The sequence below is a fragment of the Lepisosteus platostomus genome, chromosome 7 (genome assembly GCF_059453375.1).
Source record: "Lepisosteus platostomus isolate fLepPlt1 chromosome 7, fLepPlt1.hap1, whole genome shotgun sequence".
Classification (NCBI taxonomy): Eukaryota; Metazoa; Chordata; class Actinopteri; order Semionotiformes; family Lepisosteidae; genus Lepisosteus; species Lepisosteus platostomus.
The window spans coordinates 29,284,075-29,304,560 of record NC_142617.1 but is presented as its reverse complement, the minus strand read 5'-3'; the positions used below and the strand labels follow the sequence as shown (position 1 = coordinate 29,304,560).

General features: G+C 37.6%; 1 protein-coding gene across 3 annotated transcripts in view; it reads left to right on the top strand.

Annotated features, from left to right (window-relative positions):
- The window catches only part of lgr6 (leucine-rich repeat containing G protein-coupled receptor 6), a 254,807-nt gene that overhangs the window by 90,241 nt on the left and 144,080 nt on the right, over positions 1-20,486 (top strand). For all 3 annotated transcript variants that reach the window (XM_088639760.1, XM_088639761.1, XM_088639759.1), the window contains exon 2: positions 12,251-12,322. In XM_088639760.1, coding sequence (XP_088495886.1) covers positions 12,251-12,322 — 72 coding nt within the window. The remainder of the gene's footprint in view (positions 1-12,250; positions 12,323-20,486) is intronic.

Below are 20,486 nucleotides of genomic sequence, written 5' to 3'. Positions count from 1 at the left end.
AACATCAATCACCTCAACACCTCCGCAAAATGGTTTGGGATTGGGAAAGTGGAAACCTGATAATTCAAGATAGGCAAGAGTTCAACTTTAATCACCAGCACCCTCCCTGTTATGGTGAGATCCTGGTCCTTCCATTGCATCAGTTTTCTGTTAAGGATTGGCAGTTTGTTCTACCAATGCACAATTTCCATCCCTTTTTTTGTCCTGGGCTCTGCGTCAGGCTTTTAAGGTGGAACTAAAGAGGGGCTGGAATAAGGAACAGGTGTGGGGAATGAGGTAGAACAAGGAAGGGCTGGAGCACCCTTAAGAGGAGGAGTAGCGATTGTGACAGTGGAAACATGTAAATAGTGAAAAGTAGGGGGCCCAGTATCGAGCCCTGAGGATCACCAGACTTAACAAGTCCAACTTCAGACCTAAATCTGCCAACAGACAAAGTGACAGTGATCAGTGAGATGTGACTTGAACCATTTAAGAGCAGAGTCAGACATTCCAAACATAGTCTCTAGACTATGAAAGTAAGAAAGTAAGATATCATGGTTAACAGTGTCGAACGCAGCACTGAGATCAAGAAGAATGATTATAGAAAGAGAACCAGAATCAGAAGCAATAAGAAGATTGTTAGTGTCTTTGATCTGGGCAGTTTCTGTGCTGTGAAGTTTTCAGAAGGTGGATTGAAGGGGTTCAAAAGGTTATTTACAAAGAGGTGGTTATTTAAATGAATTGTAACAGCAGGTTCTAGAATTTTTGCAAGACAAATTGAGGACAATGGGGCAGAGATAAGTGAAACAGGATGAAATAAAGTGATGGGAATGGGATCTAAAAGGTAGTTGGTGGATTTCACATGCAAAACCAGTTTACTGATGGATCAAAAAGATAGAAATTGGAGAGAAGGGAACCAGTAAAGCTGGGCAAGCAGGGTGGAGGTGTGGACATGCATTGTAGAGAGAATATGCTGGATATTGTTGATTTCGGAGCTAAAGAAATTTAAAGATGTGGTGGAAAGTTGCAATGAGGCAGGTTATATGTTAGGGCTGTTTGGCTTTAGCAATCTGTTGATTGTGGAGAAAGGTGTCTAGGCTTGTGTCACGGATGTCGGAAAGGGCAACCACGGAATGGCAGGAGAGCAAAAAAGACCAAATGCGTAGTGGCAAAATGGGGGTTAGCCTGGGCTCAGGAGGTCAGAAGAAGTCGGGAAGAAACTTATGCCCTCAGGCCACAGAGAAGACGATCTGGTGCTAGGCGGGTCTCAAGACATACGAACCCTCAATGCTGAGCGAGGAGGAAAGGGTGACCCGGAAACATATAGCCTCAAACAAAGACACAGCGGAAGGACAAGCAAAGCACAGGGAAACAAGGAACAGGACAGAGTAGATAGACAGATAGTACTTTATTAATCCCGTATGGAAATTGATGATTTCAATTTAGTAGGAAGTGTCCTCTAGCTGTAGAAGGCGTGACAGCTTATGGTTATTTTCATTGATGTGAGAGAAGTAGCTGGATCTAGCAGACTCTATCATATCATTTTATTCAGACAAGTAATCTTTCCAAGCCTGATAATAGATGTTTATGCCAGAAAGACAACTCCTACGTTCAAGTTTCAGGGAGACTGCCTTCACTGATCGCAGATGGTCAGTGTATTAGGGGGCAATGTGAGAAAAAGAGATGGTTAGAGTTTTAAGTTTTAAATAAAAGAACACTTTTAAAGCAAATATATTTCATCCTCTAGATGATCAGAGGTAGAGAAACAAGCTAAGGAGAATAACACAGAATTTGTGAACCCAGGCTGATCAACTTATTGCCAGTTGTGAAAACCTATGGAGTATGAGGGTGAATATTGTATTAAAATCCAAATTCTAATTAAATGTGTTATTAGGGGCAAATTTATGTTGTCTTATTGTAACACTGGGATAAATTATTGCTAATGAGGTATATAAGAAGGAACAAGACTTAATTTAATTGAAAGTACTAAAATAATATGGCCAAAAATAGAAAAGAGCAGTAGAAATTCAGCCTTTGGTTTAATTTAGCATCTTTAAAACTATTTTACAGAAGTGTGCAGAATCTAAACTAACCTTTAAACTAGAGGACCTCAAAACATAGAGGAAATTACAGATGCAGTAAAAAGATTCAATGGAATTTAGTTCCCTGATGGATGGTAAAATTGCAGGTGTGGAGTGGCTTTGATATCAGAAACCTTATGTTACATTTAAATGTCTTGGACAGTAACCACAGAGACCTGCTTTATGAATTTCTCATCTGGAAGCAGTGATATTACACCAATCATAGTGTATGTACTTAGAGATGCCTCTAATCAAAACCTGGATAAGATTGGCACTACCAATAATCCAGGGCATGAAATTTAAGCTTTACTGCTTTTCATCAAAGAAGGGTAATAATGTCCTGGATCCTTCATCTTATTCTATCTCTCTCCTCTCCACTGCTTCCTGTCTAACTTTGTCTTATAAAATTGTACAGTAAAGAAAAATACAACAAAAAAAAACAGTTTCTGTGGTGTAGGCTATACAGATGCAGCCATTCAAAATGGGTGAGGTATTTCGCGTCATACCCCGGTGGGCGTGTCGCGGTATCACGCGGTATCACGCAGTGTCACGCGGTTAATCGCGCGTCATTTGACGATCTGCCGGAAACTATCCGGCGTCACCTTGTAAAACCGCTTACAAGGTTTTACAAGGTTAAGCAGAGGGAGCTTAACCTCTCATGTACAGCATTTGAGCCTTTAATTTTGAACTGTGTATTACAGCATGTTAATCATCAGTCATAAAAATGTTGGTATATTTTATGAAAGCAAGATTGCTCAGTTGGACAAAAGTACACAACCTACCTTTATCAGAAATATTTATGCATCAAAGCCTTTACCGAAGATATTACTAATAGTATTAATAATGGATGACTTTGGACAAGCTGTATACTCAAAGTATAATTTCTTTAGCACATTTGTACAAGCACTTGGAATCTGTCCAAGCCATACTTTGTCAGGCATTTTGTTTTACTTCAACGGGCATAAAAACTTCCTTGCTTTTAACAGGGCGTTTCATAATTTCTAACTATGAAAATGATTTAAAATGTGACACTTATCATTCAACTAGAGCTCAAAATATCACAAGGATCCTCAAGAGCACAGCAAAGAGTGTATTAAAAGACACTTGTATTTATCAACGCTTTCTTTTCCGTATACCAGATTTTATGGAACCACTTCAGAAGGGTGTCAGCCAGTCAGATTCCAGGAATCGGTACTTTAAAGGAAAAATACACACTGGTATTCCATTTCTCCCTAACGATTTTAAGCATCGAAGTATTTAACTAGCATGTGAAATAGCGTGTGAAAAAGTGGTAGTTTTAAGCTTTTCTGCTAATATAATATGGAATCGCGTATCTAAAGAATTTAATAACGGTATGATTATATTCGTGTACTGCGACAGGGCTATGCAGGGCTGTTTCGCCTCCCTGTTCATGCGAGTTGTCTTGTAGCCTACTGGTCTACGTGCCTGACTAACAACTGGCAGGTTGTGTGTTTGAATCCAGCTGGTGCTGGACTTTTTTTTTAACAAACATTTCTTAGAAAAAATAGAATAGCAATATTATGGACAATCAATTGACTTTTATATTTCAAAATATCGCAACATGATCGATTCTAAGTCATTTTTGATAACAATGAATAGTCACCTTCTTCCCTTCTGACAACGGTCCCTGCTTCTGCTTCCTGCTTCTATTGTGTGTGTGTGTGCAACAGAGTAAATTTTTATAGAGAAATGGAGGCTGCACAGTATGCGTTACAATATAAACATTTATAGTGATTTAAATCGTGTTCTGATTTAAATCGCAAACGCGTGTTTAATTATATGTGTTTTTTAATCATAATCAGGCTAATGCAACATAAATTGATACAGTATCTTTGTCTTCTAAGTATCTTAATAAACTTTCAGCATAGCTTTCTACCCGTCAAGATTTATATTTCTTGGGATTTTGGGATCAAACGTGGAAGGATTAGATTGTAATCGTTTTTATTTGTCAAATACGTGATTGTATTTCTGAATGTTATGTGACACCTACAGTAGTTCACTGCTTTAAATACATCGAATTAAGAAAGTTATGTGTAGCACTTTAGATCTTTTTTCTGAACCAGGGAAAATCTGATCATGTTTCTCTATAACAATAATAAAAAACTTTATTTTACATATCGCCTTTAAAAGTGGCATCTCAAAGCAATACAGTAGATCGAAAAAAAGGGATCAAATTAAATACCAGACAATCTCAAACGCGTTTTCAATAAAATTCTTTTATTCATTCAGCAGAGAGTGAGAGGGACATCCAGCAGAGAGAGACACACACATTGACAAAATTGTTTTTTTTCAATTCCTCTTGTCTAACAGGAATGTTTTGTTTGTGGCCAGACTGTTAGACTAGAGGAAAAGAGCGCCTCCTCCTACGAAGCACTTTGTTGATCCGATCACGAATTCTTTTCCAGTCGCACGCAGCAAGGGTTGAGAATCTCCGATTCACCATCGTACTAATGGCTTCCCGGAGATTGCAAGGCAAGGCACTTTTGCCTCTGGACCCATCGAAATTTACAGACGTGGTCCACCCCCCGTAAATTTCAAAAGTCATTGAAGATTTCGAAACACGATGGCGGTGTAGCGGTTGGCTCTTGCTTTCCCGTCTATGCCGATGCACTGCAAGTACAACCCCCCCTCCATCTCCTGGGTGATGGGTAGCAGTTGGACATCTGGGAGAATTATTCGTCCCACTGGCGTCTGTGAATTCCGCTGTGCTTCCTGGGGGGAGATAGACGGCGGGGACGGCATCAACAGATTCCTGCGCAGAGATGAACGGAGAGGCCGGGATGGAGTGTCCTGAGGCGGTGTGTGCTCTGCGGGGGGCAGAGCTTCCGCCAGGCATTGCAACCTGCGCGGCGGGGAGAGGCACTTTTCGCGAGACAGCTGCTCAACTGTTTGACTGCTGGAACATACTGTCTCCTTCCTCTGCATTTTCAGGAGTGTCTCTAGCCTCCCAATCCTCCCCAGTAATGCATCGTACTGCTCCCGCTGCTGCCGAAATGTCTCCATACAGGTGCTGCTTCTACAGGTTGGCACCCTGGCCAGTGGCCGAGAGCAGAGACCCACGGCCTGTGGCAAAATAACATAATTCATGTAAGAAATAAAGTCACACAGTAGTATTCATCAGTTGCGGAACAGACGTCAAAATAAACTTTTCTTTTTTTCCATCTTACCGCTTTCTTTTTTACTGTCCTGGTGGTAGATTTCGAAGATCGTTTCGCCCGTGCGGTGTTTTCTTGAAGAACAGGCTACGAAGAAATAATTATAATTGAATTTAAAATTCAAAACGGCAATAATACCTTGTAATATGTGCTGTAATCGCGTATTTCAGATGAAGTCTGCTGTATTTGCTTACCCTTCGCTCTTTGGAAGCTAGGGCGGCAGAAGCACCCCGTCTCTTCCCGTAAAAGGTCTTGGTCTCCATACTGTACTATGGTCGCTGTAGTGCAGGTTCGCAGTTTTCTTTTGTGATGGGAGCTCACCCAATCCCTTGGTGTATTTATGCTATATTCACATGTATGGCTAGAGTGTGTTCATTGTCTTCCAATGAAAGGCGGGTGCCTTTTGCCGGGAGACGTTAGAGGCTTGCCACACCCGGACTGTTAAACCAACGCATTAGCACGTCAAAGCCCATTGAGGACCCGGGCGCAATAGTTGTTTTGTCCCTTGATTTACTGATCTGCATTAATTAAATCTTGTCAGTCAGGTCTTTTTTTCTCTATTTGAATTGTCGTTTAATCCTCGCACGACTTTTAAAGCTAGCAAGACAGGTTTCGATTCACATTAGCTGGCGAGCCTTGTTAACAAAAAAACTAATAATAATGTAACATGCCACTGTTTGTTCATGAACAAAGTTATACTGAGATTTCCTTAGATACGCAATTAAAAAATAAATTAATTAATTTGAATCCCCTGCGGAACACTTTCCAGAAGAATCAGCGGTTTTACAGTATATATCGCCTTTAAAGGAGGCTTCTCAAAATGCTTTACAGGATAAAAACAACCAGAACAGCAGCAACAACAATATTGTATTTTATTGCACTTTGAAAACCAAGTAATAACTTAACTATACAGTACGTGAAAACGTTTCATATATTGCTGTCGTGAATGCCTGTGTACCCATAAGTATCTTATTTGCCTTGAGTCCTGGCTATGTCTCTCCCCCTCCCCCCCCCCTCTCTCCCTCAATTCAGTTCAATTCAAGGTGTTTTATTTGCATGACAGATGGGTACAATTAGTGTTGGGAATGTATATTTTGATATTTACACCCGGCGTGGCACCGAGGGAGCGTCTGCATTTATAACTTAGTTTTTAAAATTAGTCAAGCAATATGAAGCATCTCCTTTTACTTTTAAGTCCCTTAAATACATTGAGCACAGCTTTCTTACCACTTAAGATTGCTTTTCGATACCATCCTTAACAAAGCAGAAACTTTCCGATGAGTCACAGTACAAGTGGAAAGATTACAGATTTTAATCGTCTTTAATTTTGTTACGTTATACGTTTTAGGAACGTGTCATCTAAACAAACACCACAAAACTATTCTCGATTGTATTTCTGAATGTTATGTTACACCTGCAGTAGTTCACTGTTTTAAATACATCGAATTAAGAAAGTTATGTGTAGCACTTTAGATCTTTTTTTCTGAACCAGGGAAAATCTGATCATGTTTCTCTATAACAATAATAAAAAACTTTATTTTACATATCACCTTTAAAAGTGGTAGTACCTTTTTTAGTACTATATTTTTGTATTGTATTCCCTATTAATCAAACTCTAAGAGTATGTATCAGCTTGTCAGTCAGGTCTTTTTTCTCTATTTCAATTGTCGTTTACACATGCACGACTTTAAAAGCTAGCAAGACAGGTTTCGATTCACATTAGCTGGCGAGCCTTGTTAACAAAAAAAACTAATAATAATGTAACATGCCACTGTTTGTTCATGAACAAAGTTATACTGAGATTTCCTTAGATACGCGATTAAAAAATAAATAAAAATTTGAATCCCCTGCGGAACACATTCCATAAGAATCAGCGGTTTTACAGTATATATCGCCTTTAAAGGTGGCTTCTCAAAACGCTTTACAGGATAAAAACAACCAGAACAGCAGCAACAACAATATTGTATTTCATTGCACTTTGAAAACCAAGTAATAACTTAACTATACAGTACGTGCAAAATACTGAGATTTCCTTAAATACGCGATTAAAAAATAAACGTTTCATATGTTGCTGTTGTGAATGCCTGTGGAGTGTATCTTATTAAGCTCTAAATTGCATTTTGAGCGCGGTTTTTGACTTTTTTTTAATTGCATTTTGGGCGCGGACAGCACATACAAGGGTTAATGAACTGCTCCAAGAAACTTAAAATAGTATTCTTTAGGTGTGAGGGTAGGAGCAAGCATAATCAGCAAACCAGGAAAACAAAGAACAGGACAGGTGAGATGTGTATCCAGAAAGCGAGTGATCAGAAAAAGGAAATGGTGTTACGCCCAGGTTTTCGACCCAATTGTTTTAACTTGCTAATGCATCAGACACATTTCCTGGCGTATTGTGTTTTAAATAAAATAGGAGTGTCTTTCCCTGGCATTAGCTCATCGGTATGGTGTAAGTTTTATCTGTACCATACCATACAGTATATAGGTACAGAATTCAAGCTGCACCACTGTATTGCTTTGGTAAGGGGACGGACAATGACTAAAATCACGAAGACTCTCTCACACCAAATAATGAAGATGAAAAGAAACGGGAAGTCAACACGGGATATTGTACAGCAGTTGGCTTCGATGGACATCTTCGTTTCTGAAAGCACAGTGAGACAGCATTATAAAGGGGAGAGGAGGCAAAGAGAATCTAAACCGAGGACGATTCAAAGGTAAATACATTTCTAAAAACACCTTTCTTGCATGTAAATACAACTACGCACATTATTTTTAAAACTAACTGCTGATCTCTTTTTTTTCAAGTCCTATTGTGCGAGCTATCGACAAACTGACTGATGAAAATGATGAGCTACCGGCGATGCAAGTCCAAAGACGGCTATGGACTGACCTCGGTGCGAATATTAGCCCGACATCGATAAGAAGAGTACGCAGGAGGCTTGGATGGAGAAACCAGAAAAACCAACACATGCCCCATGATAAGGCTAAAAAACAAAGAGGAAAGACTCAAGCAAGCGCTCCAATGGATTGAACAGGGGGAGACATTTCAGGATGTACTTTTTACCGACGAAACAACAGTGGCTCTGGAACAGTTTTCAACAATGGCATTTTGCAAAAAGGGGAGACATGTGGACAAGCCAAAGCCCAAACATCCACTGAAGGTTCACGTCTGGGGGGGTATATCTAGAAGAGGCCCGGGACCACTTCTTATTTTCGAAGGAATTATGGACCGTGTATTCTTCGAGGAAGTCGTGGTCACACAGCATGCTGCCCCATATATCAGGGAGCAGTTTGGATCAAGGCACCGTCTTTTTCAAGACAACGATCCGAAACACACAGAAGCAAGGGCGAGGCTTATAGCAGAAGGAGTGAACTGGGTGAAAACTCCAGCCGAATCCCCAGATCTAAATCCGATAGAGATGGTTTGGCATTCCTTGAAAGACTACGTTCGGAAAACCGCTAAGCCCGTCACAAAGCAGGAACTGATCGATGCGATCTATAAATTCTGGGAGGAAGAACTGACCGAACAAAACTGTAACAATTTTATTAACAGGCTGTTTCGTGTTCTTCCTAGGATTGTTGACCGGGGCGGGGGACATTCGGGAATGTTAGGCTGAGAAAGACAGTCTCACGTTTGTGGACAGTCTGTCCACAAACAAAACATGTAAAAAAAAATGTAAAAAAAAAACAATTACTTTTTGTCAATGAAAACCGGTGTGTGTGTCTCTCTCTGCTGGATGTCCCTCTCACTCTCTGCTGAATGAATAAAATAATTTTATTGAAAACGCGTTTGCGATTGTCTGGTATTTACCTTGGTCCCTTTTAATTGTTTTTACGGTCTACAGTATTGCTTTGAGAAGCCACTTTTAAAGGCGATATGTAATATAAAGTTTTATATTATTGTTATAGAGAAACATGATCAGATTTTCCCTGGTTCAGAAAAAAGACGATTAAAATCTGTAATCTTTGCACTTGTATGTTATCGGAAAATCCAATCAGTTTCTGCTTTGTGTAAGGATGGTGTGGCGCTCCTCAAAGCGCTTTACAGGATAAAAACAATAACAACAATAGTGGCTGGGCAAACGATTTTTTTATCGAAATACAAAATGAGATACTGTATAATGATGTGCATGAACAAAGGTATACTGCAATTTACCTTAGATACGCGATTAATGCTTCGTAGGAGGAGGCGCTCTTTTCCTCTAGTCTAACAGTCTGTCCACAAACAAAACATTCCTGTTAGACAAGAGGAATTGAAAAAAAACAATTTTGTCAATGAAAACCGGTGTGTGTGTCTCTCTCTGCTGGATGTCCCTGTCACTCTCTGCTGAATGAATAAAATAATTTTATTGAAAATGCGTTTGCGATTGTCTGGTATTTAATTTGGTCCCTTTTAACTGTTTTTCGATCAACTGTATTGCTTTGAGATGCCACTTTTAAAGGCGATATGTAAAATAAAGTTTTTTATTATTGTTATAGAGAAACATGATCAGATTTTCCCTGGTTCAGAAAAAAGATCTAAAGTGCTACACATAACTTTCTTAATTCGATGTATTTAAAGCAGTGAACTACTGTAGGTGTCACATAACATTCAGAAATACAATCACGTATTTGACAAATAAAAACGATTACAATCTAATCCTTCCACGTTTGATCCCAAAATCCCAAGAAATATAAATCTTGACGGGTAGAAAGCTATGCTGAAAGTTTATTAAGATACTTAGAAGACAAAGATACTGTATCAATTTATGTTGCATTAGCCTGATTATGATTAAAAAACACATATAATTAAACACGCGTTTGCGATTTAAATCAGAACACGATTTAAATCACTATAAATGTTTATATTGTAACGCATACTGTCCAGCCTCCATTTCTCTATAAAAATTTACTCTGTTGCACACACACACACAATAGAAGCAGGAAGCAGAAGCAGGGACCATTGTCAGAAGGGAAGAAGGTGACTATTCATTGTTATCAAAAATGACTTAGAATCGATCATGTTGCGATATTTTGAAATATAAAAGTCAATTGATTGTCCATAATATCGCTATTCTATTTTTTCAAAGAAATGTTTGTTAAAAGAAAAGTCCAGCACCAGCTGGATTCGAACACACAACCTGCCAGTTGTTAGTCAGGCACGTAGACCAGTAGGCTACAAGACAACTCGCATGAACAGGGAGGCGAAACAGCCCTGCATAGCCCTGTCGCAGTACACGAATATAATCATACCGTTATTAAATTCTTTAGATACGCGATTCCATATTATATTCCCTTTTAATCAAATTCTAAAAGTATGCTTGTTGACTCCGGTATCACGTTAGTTAAAGACTTCGAAGCTTAAAATGTTTATGGAGAAATGGAATACTGGTGTGTATTTTTTTCTTTAAAGTACCAAGACCAGCTATATACTGTATGTTTATGTTCCAAAATTAATATCCTTTATGGCCTTCACACCCGTTACAGTATGCTCCTATTCTTTCTATGCTCAGCTACTAAGATTTCCCTTCAGTGGTAAAATTCAATATCTACAACGGGCACAGTAAAGACGTTTACTGTACAGTAAGTCTTTCTACGACAGACCAACGGACCACGAGTGCCCCTGTCGGTCAACCAATCATGTACCGCGGTACCCCGAGTCATCTTACGTCATGATACGCGACACCGCAGCCAATTACCTGCGGTACGTGTCTGTACCGCTCACTTTGAATGGCTGCATCTGTATATATATTTATTTATTAATTTTACTGCATTTTTTTAAACTATGAAGGACAGTGTACAGTGTAGTAATTCCAACTGAAAATGACGTATTTTACAGCAAGGTCAGGATACTAAATATGAATACCACACACACTGTAATCTTTTGTATAAAATTAGAATAAAATTTCAGAAATTTTGATTTTTCTTGTTATGAAAGATTAATATCTTCTCTGACAGTATGTCCATCTTCTGGGTTAAAAAGATATCTGGTCTGTTAGATTTTCTCTTTAGCTCATTTCCCTGCTTTTACAGCTATTTTGTGGGTATGAGACATATGTTTTCCGCAATTTAAATGCATTTTGGTTAATCTAAAGCCATGATATAAAGGTATGATACATAGAACTGAAGGAATGAAAATGCAAGAGTATAAGTGTGGCAACAATAATTCATTTGGCACATGTATAATTTTATTTCCGTTTAATAATATACTTGGCTTAAACATTACTGAGCTTGAGTGATATGATGTCAGTCAGAGAGGACTCATTCCCAGTCTCAGCACTGTCTATTTGAGAGCTTAATATTAGAGATTCAGTAATAAAACAAGATATATGTCAAAGGGAAAAGTCTCATTAACCCATTATATACAGTATACTGTATACAATGTAAAAAAAGACAAATGCACTTAGTGTCCCAGTGGTGAGTTTTTTAACATGTCCACTTAAAACCAAATGGATGTTCTAATAAGAAAACAGAGGTGTCTTATTAGCTCTCAGAAAATGTTGTCGTTGTACAAAGTACCTCCAGACAGGTGTCCTAAGGTAGGTTAGATTTGTCTGCATCCAGCCTCCTTTGCTGGCAAACACCAATTCACTTGCATGCTCTTACTTTCCAAAACAATCAATCACTTCCTGCTTCCAAAACTTGTTTACTCTCCCCTTTTGTCTCATTACTCCCTATTTTTATGAATGCACCCACCTGGATTTTAAGAGCCTTAAAGGCAATTAATTGACGACTACAAAATCATAACACCACCCACTCACTTTATAGCTTTTGATCTTTCAAAACATACAGTACCTTGATAAAGTTCTGGGACTGATGAGGTGTTAACAGCCTAATGACAATTATTGTCTCCTCCACTTTGTAACCTTTCACATTTTAGTAAAAAAATGTCAACTTCATACAATAGCAATTTCATTGTGTAGTTAATTGTGATTGTATTTTACTCTAAATTGAATATGTTATGATTAACAACATACTTCAGTTTCCAGTGTTTTTTGCAACATAACTCTCTTTGTCTCATTTTTTTGTTCATAGGGATCTCAGTATGAATAACATCAGTATGCTGCAGCCGAATGCATTCCATTATCTTCACTTTTTAGCGGAGCTGTAAGTATCGAAAAGCGGATTTGCATCATCCAGAAATATTTCTCACAAGTTTCTATTAATCTACCTCATTTGACCTGCTATCCTAAAACTTAAATTATTTGCATTCTTTACTGGATTTTAAAGAGATTCAAAAATATGTTTTTCTATTTGTTATTATAGCTTTCTATTTGTTTATGTCCATGTAAATCTTTTAAAATGAAGCACTAAGCCCATTTTGTCATTGACTATCTTGTGCTATTAAAACGTACACTTCTGCAAAACATATAATTCTATAAATCTAAAAGCATATTGATGTCTGTGCCTACATTAAAGTTTTCCTTAATAAAAGTTAATAACTTAAAAAGAACCTCAAAGAATATTGTTTTTGGGAGTACATGTACAGTCCAGTATTTTATAGCTCTAATCTTTTCAATGCAAAATGCTTTAATTTATTCTAGTGTTATAATCTTAAGAGTGTTAAAATAATGAATATTTATTACACACACAAAACACTTCTTAGCACCTACAGTTTATATATCTTATCCTAAAGTTGAAAAATAATGTGCCAAAGCAAATTCATTCCAGACATGAGTGTTTTTCATTTTCATTTTTACTTCCACAGCTTAATAATTATTTGTTGTTGGTGTTATACAAAGGGTGATGGAAAGGATGTTCAAACTTTATTACACATCTGTGTAAGGTGCTCCTAGGACCTCCCACCCTCCCCATAATGAAGGCACTAAACATACTGTATATACTCCTCAGGAGCTGCTGCTAGCAATTTTCTTAATCTCCACATTTATGCATTTTTATAAACAAGGTACATGATAATAAAAAGTGATGTGGTCACTGGACTTGAAACCTTCACAAAGTGTATGAATGTTAATAGTATAGAAGGCCATTCTATACCATTCTATACAAGGATACAACTACATCATCATTTTAACTCACTTAAGTCTAAAATCTAAACATGTCTTTCATGTTTCTCAATAGGATATCTTTTGGAAAGAAAGATGAATCTGTGTCGCATCCTATTTTAATCTTATACCTGTTACTGAAAACAGCTGTTTGTAAGTTGTTTGAAGAGTGCCTTTTTTCTAGTGCCATTTAGCATCTATGCTAGTATTATTAAAATTCATATTGCATAGGCTTTGTATAGAACAAAACACACTCTTCACAAGATGGTAAGACTAATGTGACAAATAACAGAGCCTGGAAAGAATTTCTCCAATTAGTAATAATAGGTCTTTAGAGGAACTACTGTATGTAGCACAAAGAGTATCACAACTGATGTAAGGTGTCAGATTAAGTATGATATAGTAAACACTCCAAATGACATGATCTATAAAGGCATATAGGATTTGCAATCAATGGAACAGAAAACTGTTTTTTTTTTAATGACATGAAAAATAAAAATTAGCAAATTAAATTATGTTAAACAGAACAAAAATACAAACTGAAAAATACTCCTGGCTCTTTCATCATAATAATCTGCCATGAGGACAGGTTAAATGAGATGAAGTAGATGAAGCTGACAAAAATACAAAAATGTATAACATTTAAACCAGAAACAAAATGTGATTAAAAGCTATAATCAGGAAAGCGGTATACATTTATCAATTATTGGGAAAACATTTGGCTTCTGTTACTCATTTGGGTGCAGTTTGATGCGGACCTTTATTTCTACAACTAATTAAACAAAAAATGAAAATCATTCACAACATAATTGCATGCACATCAGATGATTCTGAAGCCAGGCTAAAACAAAGACCTACTGTATCAACCTCATATGATACTTTACAGAATGTACAGAAATTGAAATCAGAAATGTACAGAAATTGTCTCATAATGGAGTTTAACATGAACAGCAGTGAATGTGGTGCTGGTGTTGCCAAACAAAAAAAGCTCAGTCTATAAACAGCAAAACAAGGTTTTGGAATTAACCAGTAGTGAGAAGGTAATAATTTGGGCTACACGAGGCATTGATGATTATACAGTCCCCAACTGTATGAATAGATTCCACAAAATAGGAACTCAGAACCCATACTGTCCTCATTCCACATGGGGCAATTTGTTTAACTGAAACCCATTCTTAGGGATGTGGAAAGTATCAAATGTTAAAATTGAAAGCACCTGGTCAGTGGCTTCCACTGAGGGACAGGAGTTAGTACTAGAGAACAGCTGTAGGGTGCAATACATCAAAAATACATTTTTCTAAGTTTCAAGAATGAAAAAACTTGGCACTGAAACTAGCTGTTGTGAATGGAATGCACTTGTAAACTGGAGAAAGCCCAAGCAAAAATAATCATTTGAAGCATTCAATTTAATTCCTTGAAAAAATAATAAGATACTTATTCTCATTCTTCTAATTAGTAAGTAACACTGGTTATTTTTTTTTCATTTTTTTTTACACTGGTGTCCAGTTCAGGTTTTTTCAGCACAAAAAATGTTCTTTTTGGGGGGGGGGGGGGGTCAACACTCAAGCAGCACAGCCCTGGACATATTGTAGTTTCTGGAGTAATTTCTCAGATGATCCAGCTAGCAACACATTGGGGTAGTCTAATATTGAGGAGATAAAAGCATTAACTTATTTTTGGCATCAGCAAAAGAATTAGCTTTTTTTTACTGATTTAAAAATTAATAATTAATAATTTTGCTCAGATTCTATGTCTATCTCCTTTGAATTAAGAAACCATTTGTTGACATTTTTTTTCTGTGTGGAGTACCATAGGACACGTTATCAAATTACTTTTAAAAAGAGGAAGTACTGTTTTAATTGAGAAATCTCATACTACATTGTCATTGATTAATCTTGTACAAAAGTAGGTACAGGGCAGGTCACTTGGCTAATCTATCAATGTGTACATCAGGGCAGGTCACTTGGCTAATCTATCAATGTGTACATCTTTGCAGCTACCAGAATTATTTACAACAAAGGGTGTAGAACATTTTAAGCTCTAAATCTAAAGATATCACTGTTAAGTGAAAATACAATTAACAGACATAAGCAAACCCTTGAACAAATTCTACACCAATAAAAGATTTCTCACAATAAAATAACACATTTGGCAGATGTCCATGAGGCAGATGTTAAAGACAGGATTAGTGCAAGAGTGTATGATAACTGTATAAAGCCTTACTCATTTTCAGTTATTTAGAGAGACCCCACTGTCCCTCCAAATCTGACAATCCTGTTATTTGTTTATTATGTACTGTTGACCTGTCTCAGGCACTTCCTGTCAGTTATTATTAGTCTTTTCTGCAAGTATCATTCCATGAGCACATTCACTCTTTCTTTCAAAGTCCTCAATGCAATCGAAATGTATTTAATAACGTCACACCTCAATTTGTCAAGAGCACACATAGCCTCATTGCCAGGGGTTTGATTCTTTCCACAGAACATGTGTGACAGTGTATTTGAGCTGTGATGCTTAGAATTTTGCATGTGAATACAGTTAAAATCTGTGGTCAGACCACAATTTGGAAATTAAGTTGAACATTTTAAGGGCAATCAATATGTGAACTGGACATCAAAATAATTTATCACACTATTTGTTGTATCAGAGCCGCCGCTTACCACTGTCTCAATATAATTTTTCATACTAGTGATTTGTGGTTTTTCTGTAACCACTATTTTGAACTGTTACGAGTTCTGTGACCTAGGTGAACTAGGTACTTTCTTCCACTGTCCTGTCATCATGTAACTCTGGTGAGATCGTAACCTAATATCTCCAATGCTTTTGCAGAGCATGTGTACTCCAGGGCCAGATATCCAGCTTCCCATTAGCTTTATGTTTAACCAATTTCAGAACCTTGTGTTAGTTTTGGATAAACTAATCTTCTCTGAGATTATTTTCCACGTTCTCATGTTATACTCTTTAGGATTCTTATGATACTAGCCCAGTCTCAAACTCTATCTGTAGTTTGTTACTGTTTTGGTGTAATTACTACCCCTTCTAAGGTATTAGTGTGAAGTGCCAGTCCTATGTTCTAGGTCTGTTCCCCTAGAGAGCTACTGCTCTTTCTTATTGGCTAGACCATAGCTCTTAACTGTTGTAGCTAACCTTGGATAGAGCTAACATTTGCTCTTCCCCCTACCAATTCTAACTTCCTCCAGAGCCACCCAGCTACCCTCCTTTCTGGATATTTTCTAACCCAGTCTGTCTACCTCTGTAACTGAGGCATTATAATCTCACTCATCTCAACCACATTATTCCAGACCCTACCTGATAACTGCAAGATCACCTCAAGTCCGCTGGAGTTTGCAACCTTATATTCTTACTATTCCCCTACTGGGAAACCTTTTATATCGCCTCTGGTATTTATAACTGGCTGTTTTTATAAACTTTGCACCTTCTTGAGATTGCTAGGGAGAGAACCTTAACTCATCTTTGAGTAGCAGTGTAACTCACTACTCTGTATAAGTCTAACAGGTGACCCTAAAAAGACAGGCCAGCTCTTCTGAGGTGACCCCAGTGGTTTTGCCTGAACTAACCCAGTTTTTTGAATAGCTGACATATAAAGATAATTGGTTACAAGTCTTTAATTATATTATCCAGGTTCTCTGACCTAACCTGATCTGATTTTACCCATCTCAGAACTTTTACACTGTTTGTATACCTCTTCTTATACCCAGTTTGTAAGAGTAGTTTGTACTCACTCACACACATTTCCACTGTCCCTCTAACAATCAGATTTCCTAGTTATTCTTTCACATACTGTATCTCTTGATAAATCTCAGTTTCACCTGTGCAGAAAAAAGTTGCTTGGCTCTCAGATGACAAAATCATAAATCAGATGTCCAATTGTGGATAAATGTATAGGAGGTTTGATACTTGTTTTATTTTAGTTATTTACTTCGTTATTTTTCAACTGAAAGTTCACAATGAGCTATTTCTAACCAGGCCAAATACAGTCCTTCAATAATAGGCTACAATCTTTAAAAAAACAAATCACAACACACTGCCTAGATCATAAAATCAACATGCTCCATCTTCATGAATATGTTTGCACTGTAATCTCTACTGCAACAGAAAGGCCAGGCCCTACAAGTAATTAAGAGCAATTGCAATTGCATTTTGCTGCATTGACCAAATCTTACACGCTCACTTGCTGCCCTTCTACCAAGCCCATCCAAACATGACAATATTTCAGCGAGGCAACAAGTATCCCCAGGATACAGTTATAACATTAGCTTTCTTCAGGGACAAGAATGTGATAGGTATGCTGGGAATGTCCTAGTTTGCAGAGCAGAGCCACACTGAACACTTGTAGGATAAACTGGGACAATGTGGCATTTAGGGCTAAGAGACCAGTGAACAGGAACATACTAGTCCAGAGCCATATGGTAGGAATGGGATAGAATCCCATAAAACAAACCTACTGCAAAGCATGCATCTCAGAAAAACAGCTTTTATTACTTGCTTGTGTGCTGGCTACATACGCTACTTTCCTGTGACTTTACCTGTGGATTAGACATACAATGTCAATGCACTTGCTACAGACAAATAGTAATTTTCTCTACCTATCACTATTACTCTTCTCTCAATGGATTTGGTTTTGTCAGGGATGCTTCCCTATTAAAGCACATCCTGGCAGCACTTTATCCCAGACAAAGCAGTAGCTGTTCTGCCATTTTCTTTGCTTTCACTCTATTTTCATCACTTGTCATGGGTAGGTGACCCCTAAATACAAGACTTATTCTTGCTTTGTGCAACACTACACCACCTAGCAATTATAATGGGTGCTAGGACCCATTTTCCTGCTAAAGGTTTGTTTATCTCTCAGAATCACCTGTGGCTATCAGACTATTTAAGTACCCATTTTATTTTCTAAATATCTCAGCTACACAAATGCTCAGCATCCACAACACAAAAAATAACTCCAAGGTACACACTTGATTCCAGAGGGTCAACAGTGCATTTAGGTAATGAGAAAAGGGCAGCAGAACGTCCTTACTGCCCTATGCAGCATGATTACATTCTTACAAAAGAAAATGCAATAGTTTCTAAGAACAGCCAGAAAGAAGAAGGATGCCACCCAGTCCAATTTCCCCAGCATCTGCAATGACCAGGATGTATTGGAAATACTCCTGCAGGCTGCATTCTGTTGTACTCTGTTCAGTGTCTGCTCTCCCAGCCTGATTCTTTGCCCTCAGGAAATCAAAATCCTAGCACTGTACCCTACGTCTACTGACAATGTCTATTTTATTCTGTGGTTTCCATTCCAATTGTTCCTCACTCCTTCAGTCTGGCAGAAAGCGACTTCCATCACTTGTCCATCTTGTGTCGAAGGGCTCATGGAAGGAAGATAGAACACCCATCTGTTCAGGCCACAATCCCTCCCAGAGGGGGTTTTCCATTGTCTCTGTTGATAACCAAGAGGAAGCCTGGGTCGTTTGAGAACTATAAAAATGCAGATCTCCAGGTGTCATGGGGCCCTATCACTTCTTTGTTTCCTTTCCTGCTGCCCTGCTCTGTCCACGGTCTAGTTCAAACTGTCTCAGTACCCCCTCCATGTAAGGTGTGGTAATCATGTGATGTCTGAAAAACCAGTGTGCTCTTCAATTCTTGCTCATTGTTTCCCTTTCTACTGTCTGCATTATACGACTTTGAAGTTGAAGACTTTGGGGAAGGAAAAAACACAGGAAAAGGACAGATGTGCACACATTGCAAAAACCTGACCACTAAATGCAAACTTAATTATAGTCTATTTCTTCTTCAACTGTTGGCATACTGTGACACATTCATCTGAGAGACTTCAATCTTGGACCAGCAACCTAACCCAACCCTGTACCTCAGCAGAACACTCTTTCCCTTCAGCACACTACTTTCCCAAGGCCTGTGATGCACTTCAGTAGTCTATTTTCTGCACCTTCTCTAAGCAGTGGGGCCCTCACTGGTTAACTTTTCCTGGCTGAAACCCAGACACAACCTGAATGCCTTTCCTCCAAGCAGACGTTGAAGGAAAGAGACACAATTTAAGTAAGATAACACGAAAGGATAGAAATGTAATCTGTGTAAAATGGTCTCGTAAAATGTATCCCAATAGTACGTAAATTAAAAGCTAAAAACAAAGGTTGACAAATGGTTCAGCAATTAGAAAAATATATAAGGGAAAAGTGAGTGCTTTAGAGTTTAAACAATTATTAAAAACCAACATGAATCAAACAAAGAAAAAGAGAAAAATGAATTACAAGCACAAGTGAAAAATGATATTAGAAAGCCCAAGAAAAAATCAAAAGAAATATTGCAATTGAAGCGAAAATAAGTAAAAAAATGTCCACAACAGCAAAATAACATGGAAGAAGGAATATATATTTAAAACAAAGAAAGGGAAATGACTGATGCACTAAACAAATGTTCCACTTGGATGAGTACAAAGCAAGAATGCAAAAATATGTCTCAGACAATGGAAGGACAAGACTCTGTATTAAATAGTATTAATAAAGAAGAATAAGAATAAAGAAGTTTTTTGTGTACTAGAAGCGCTCGGTATTAATAAATCCCCCTCCCCTCAGTGAAACAGGAGATGGTATAAAGAAATCATTGCAAAAACTTAACATGACCACTTAACATAGGGGTAGTACCAAAATATTGGAGAATAACCAATGTAGTACCCATTCCAAAAAGAAAAAAGCTGAATTTATATATACTTTTATTCATTTTAATAATTATAGAGCACTTAATCTAACTTCTATGACATGTAGGGTTATTGTTACAGTAATAAGAACCAAACAAGAGGATCATATAAATGACATCAGATACATTTTGGAATTTAAATAAATATTATTCACTGACAGACTAATACTATTCCTTTCACTAGAGCTGTGAATGATAGCCCTGGTGCTGTCAAGGAAGCATCTGGTTCTACCAACAATTGCATTCCCCTTTATTTCTAGAAAGCTATTCCATCCCCAGGATGTCTGCTACAATATTTTCATTATTTCAATTTTTCATTATTTATGCTATTTTAAAGACTGTTGAAATGCTATATTATAATATTCTATAAGCTTGACATATATTTTTCAAATGGCAATGATTTATTTGCCATGGATTGTTTTAGTATTGCTTTTCAGTGATGTCCAGCAGTACAAAAGGACTACAAAGATGCATTATGTTTGGTTTCCGACATACTGTACCCTTTAACCATACTCGTCCTTCTCTGTTAGCACTAACAGATGCTA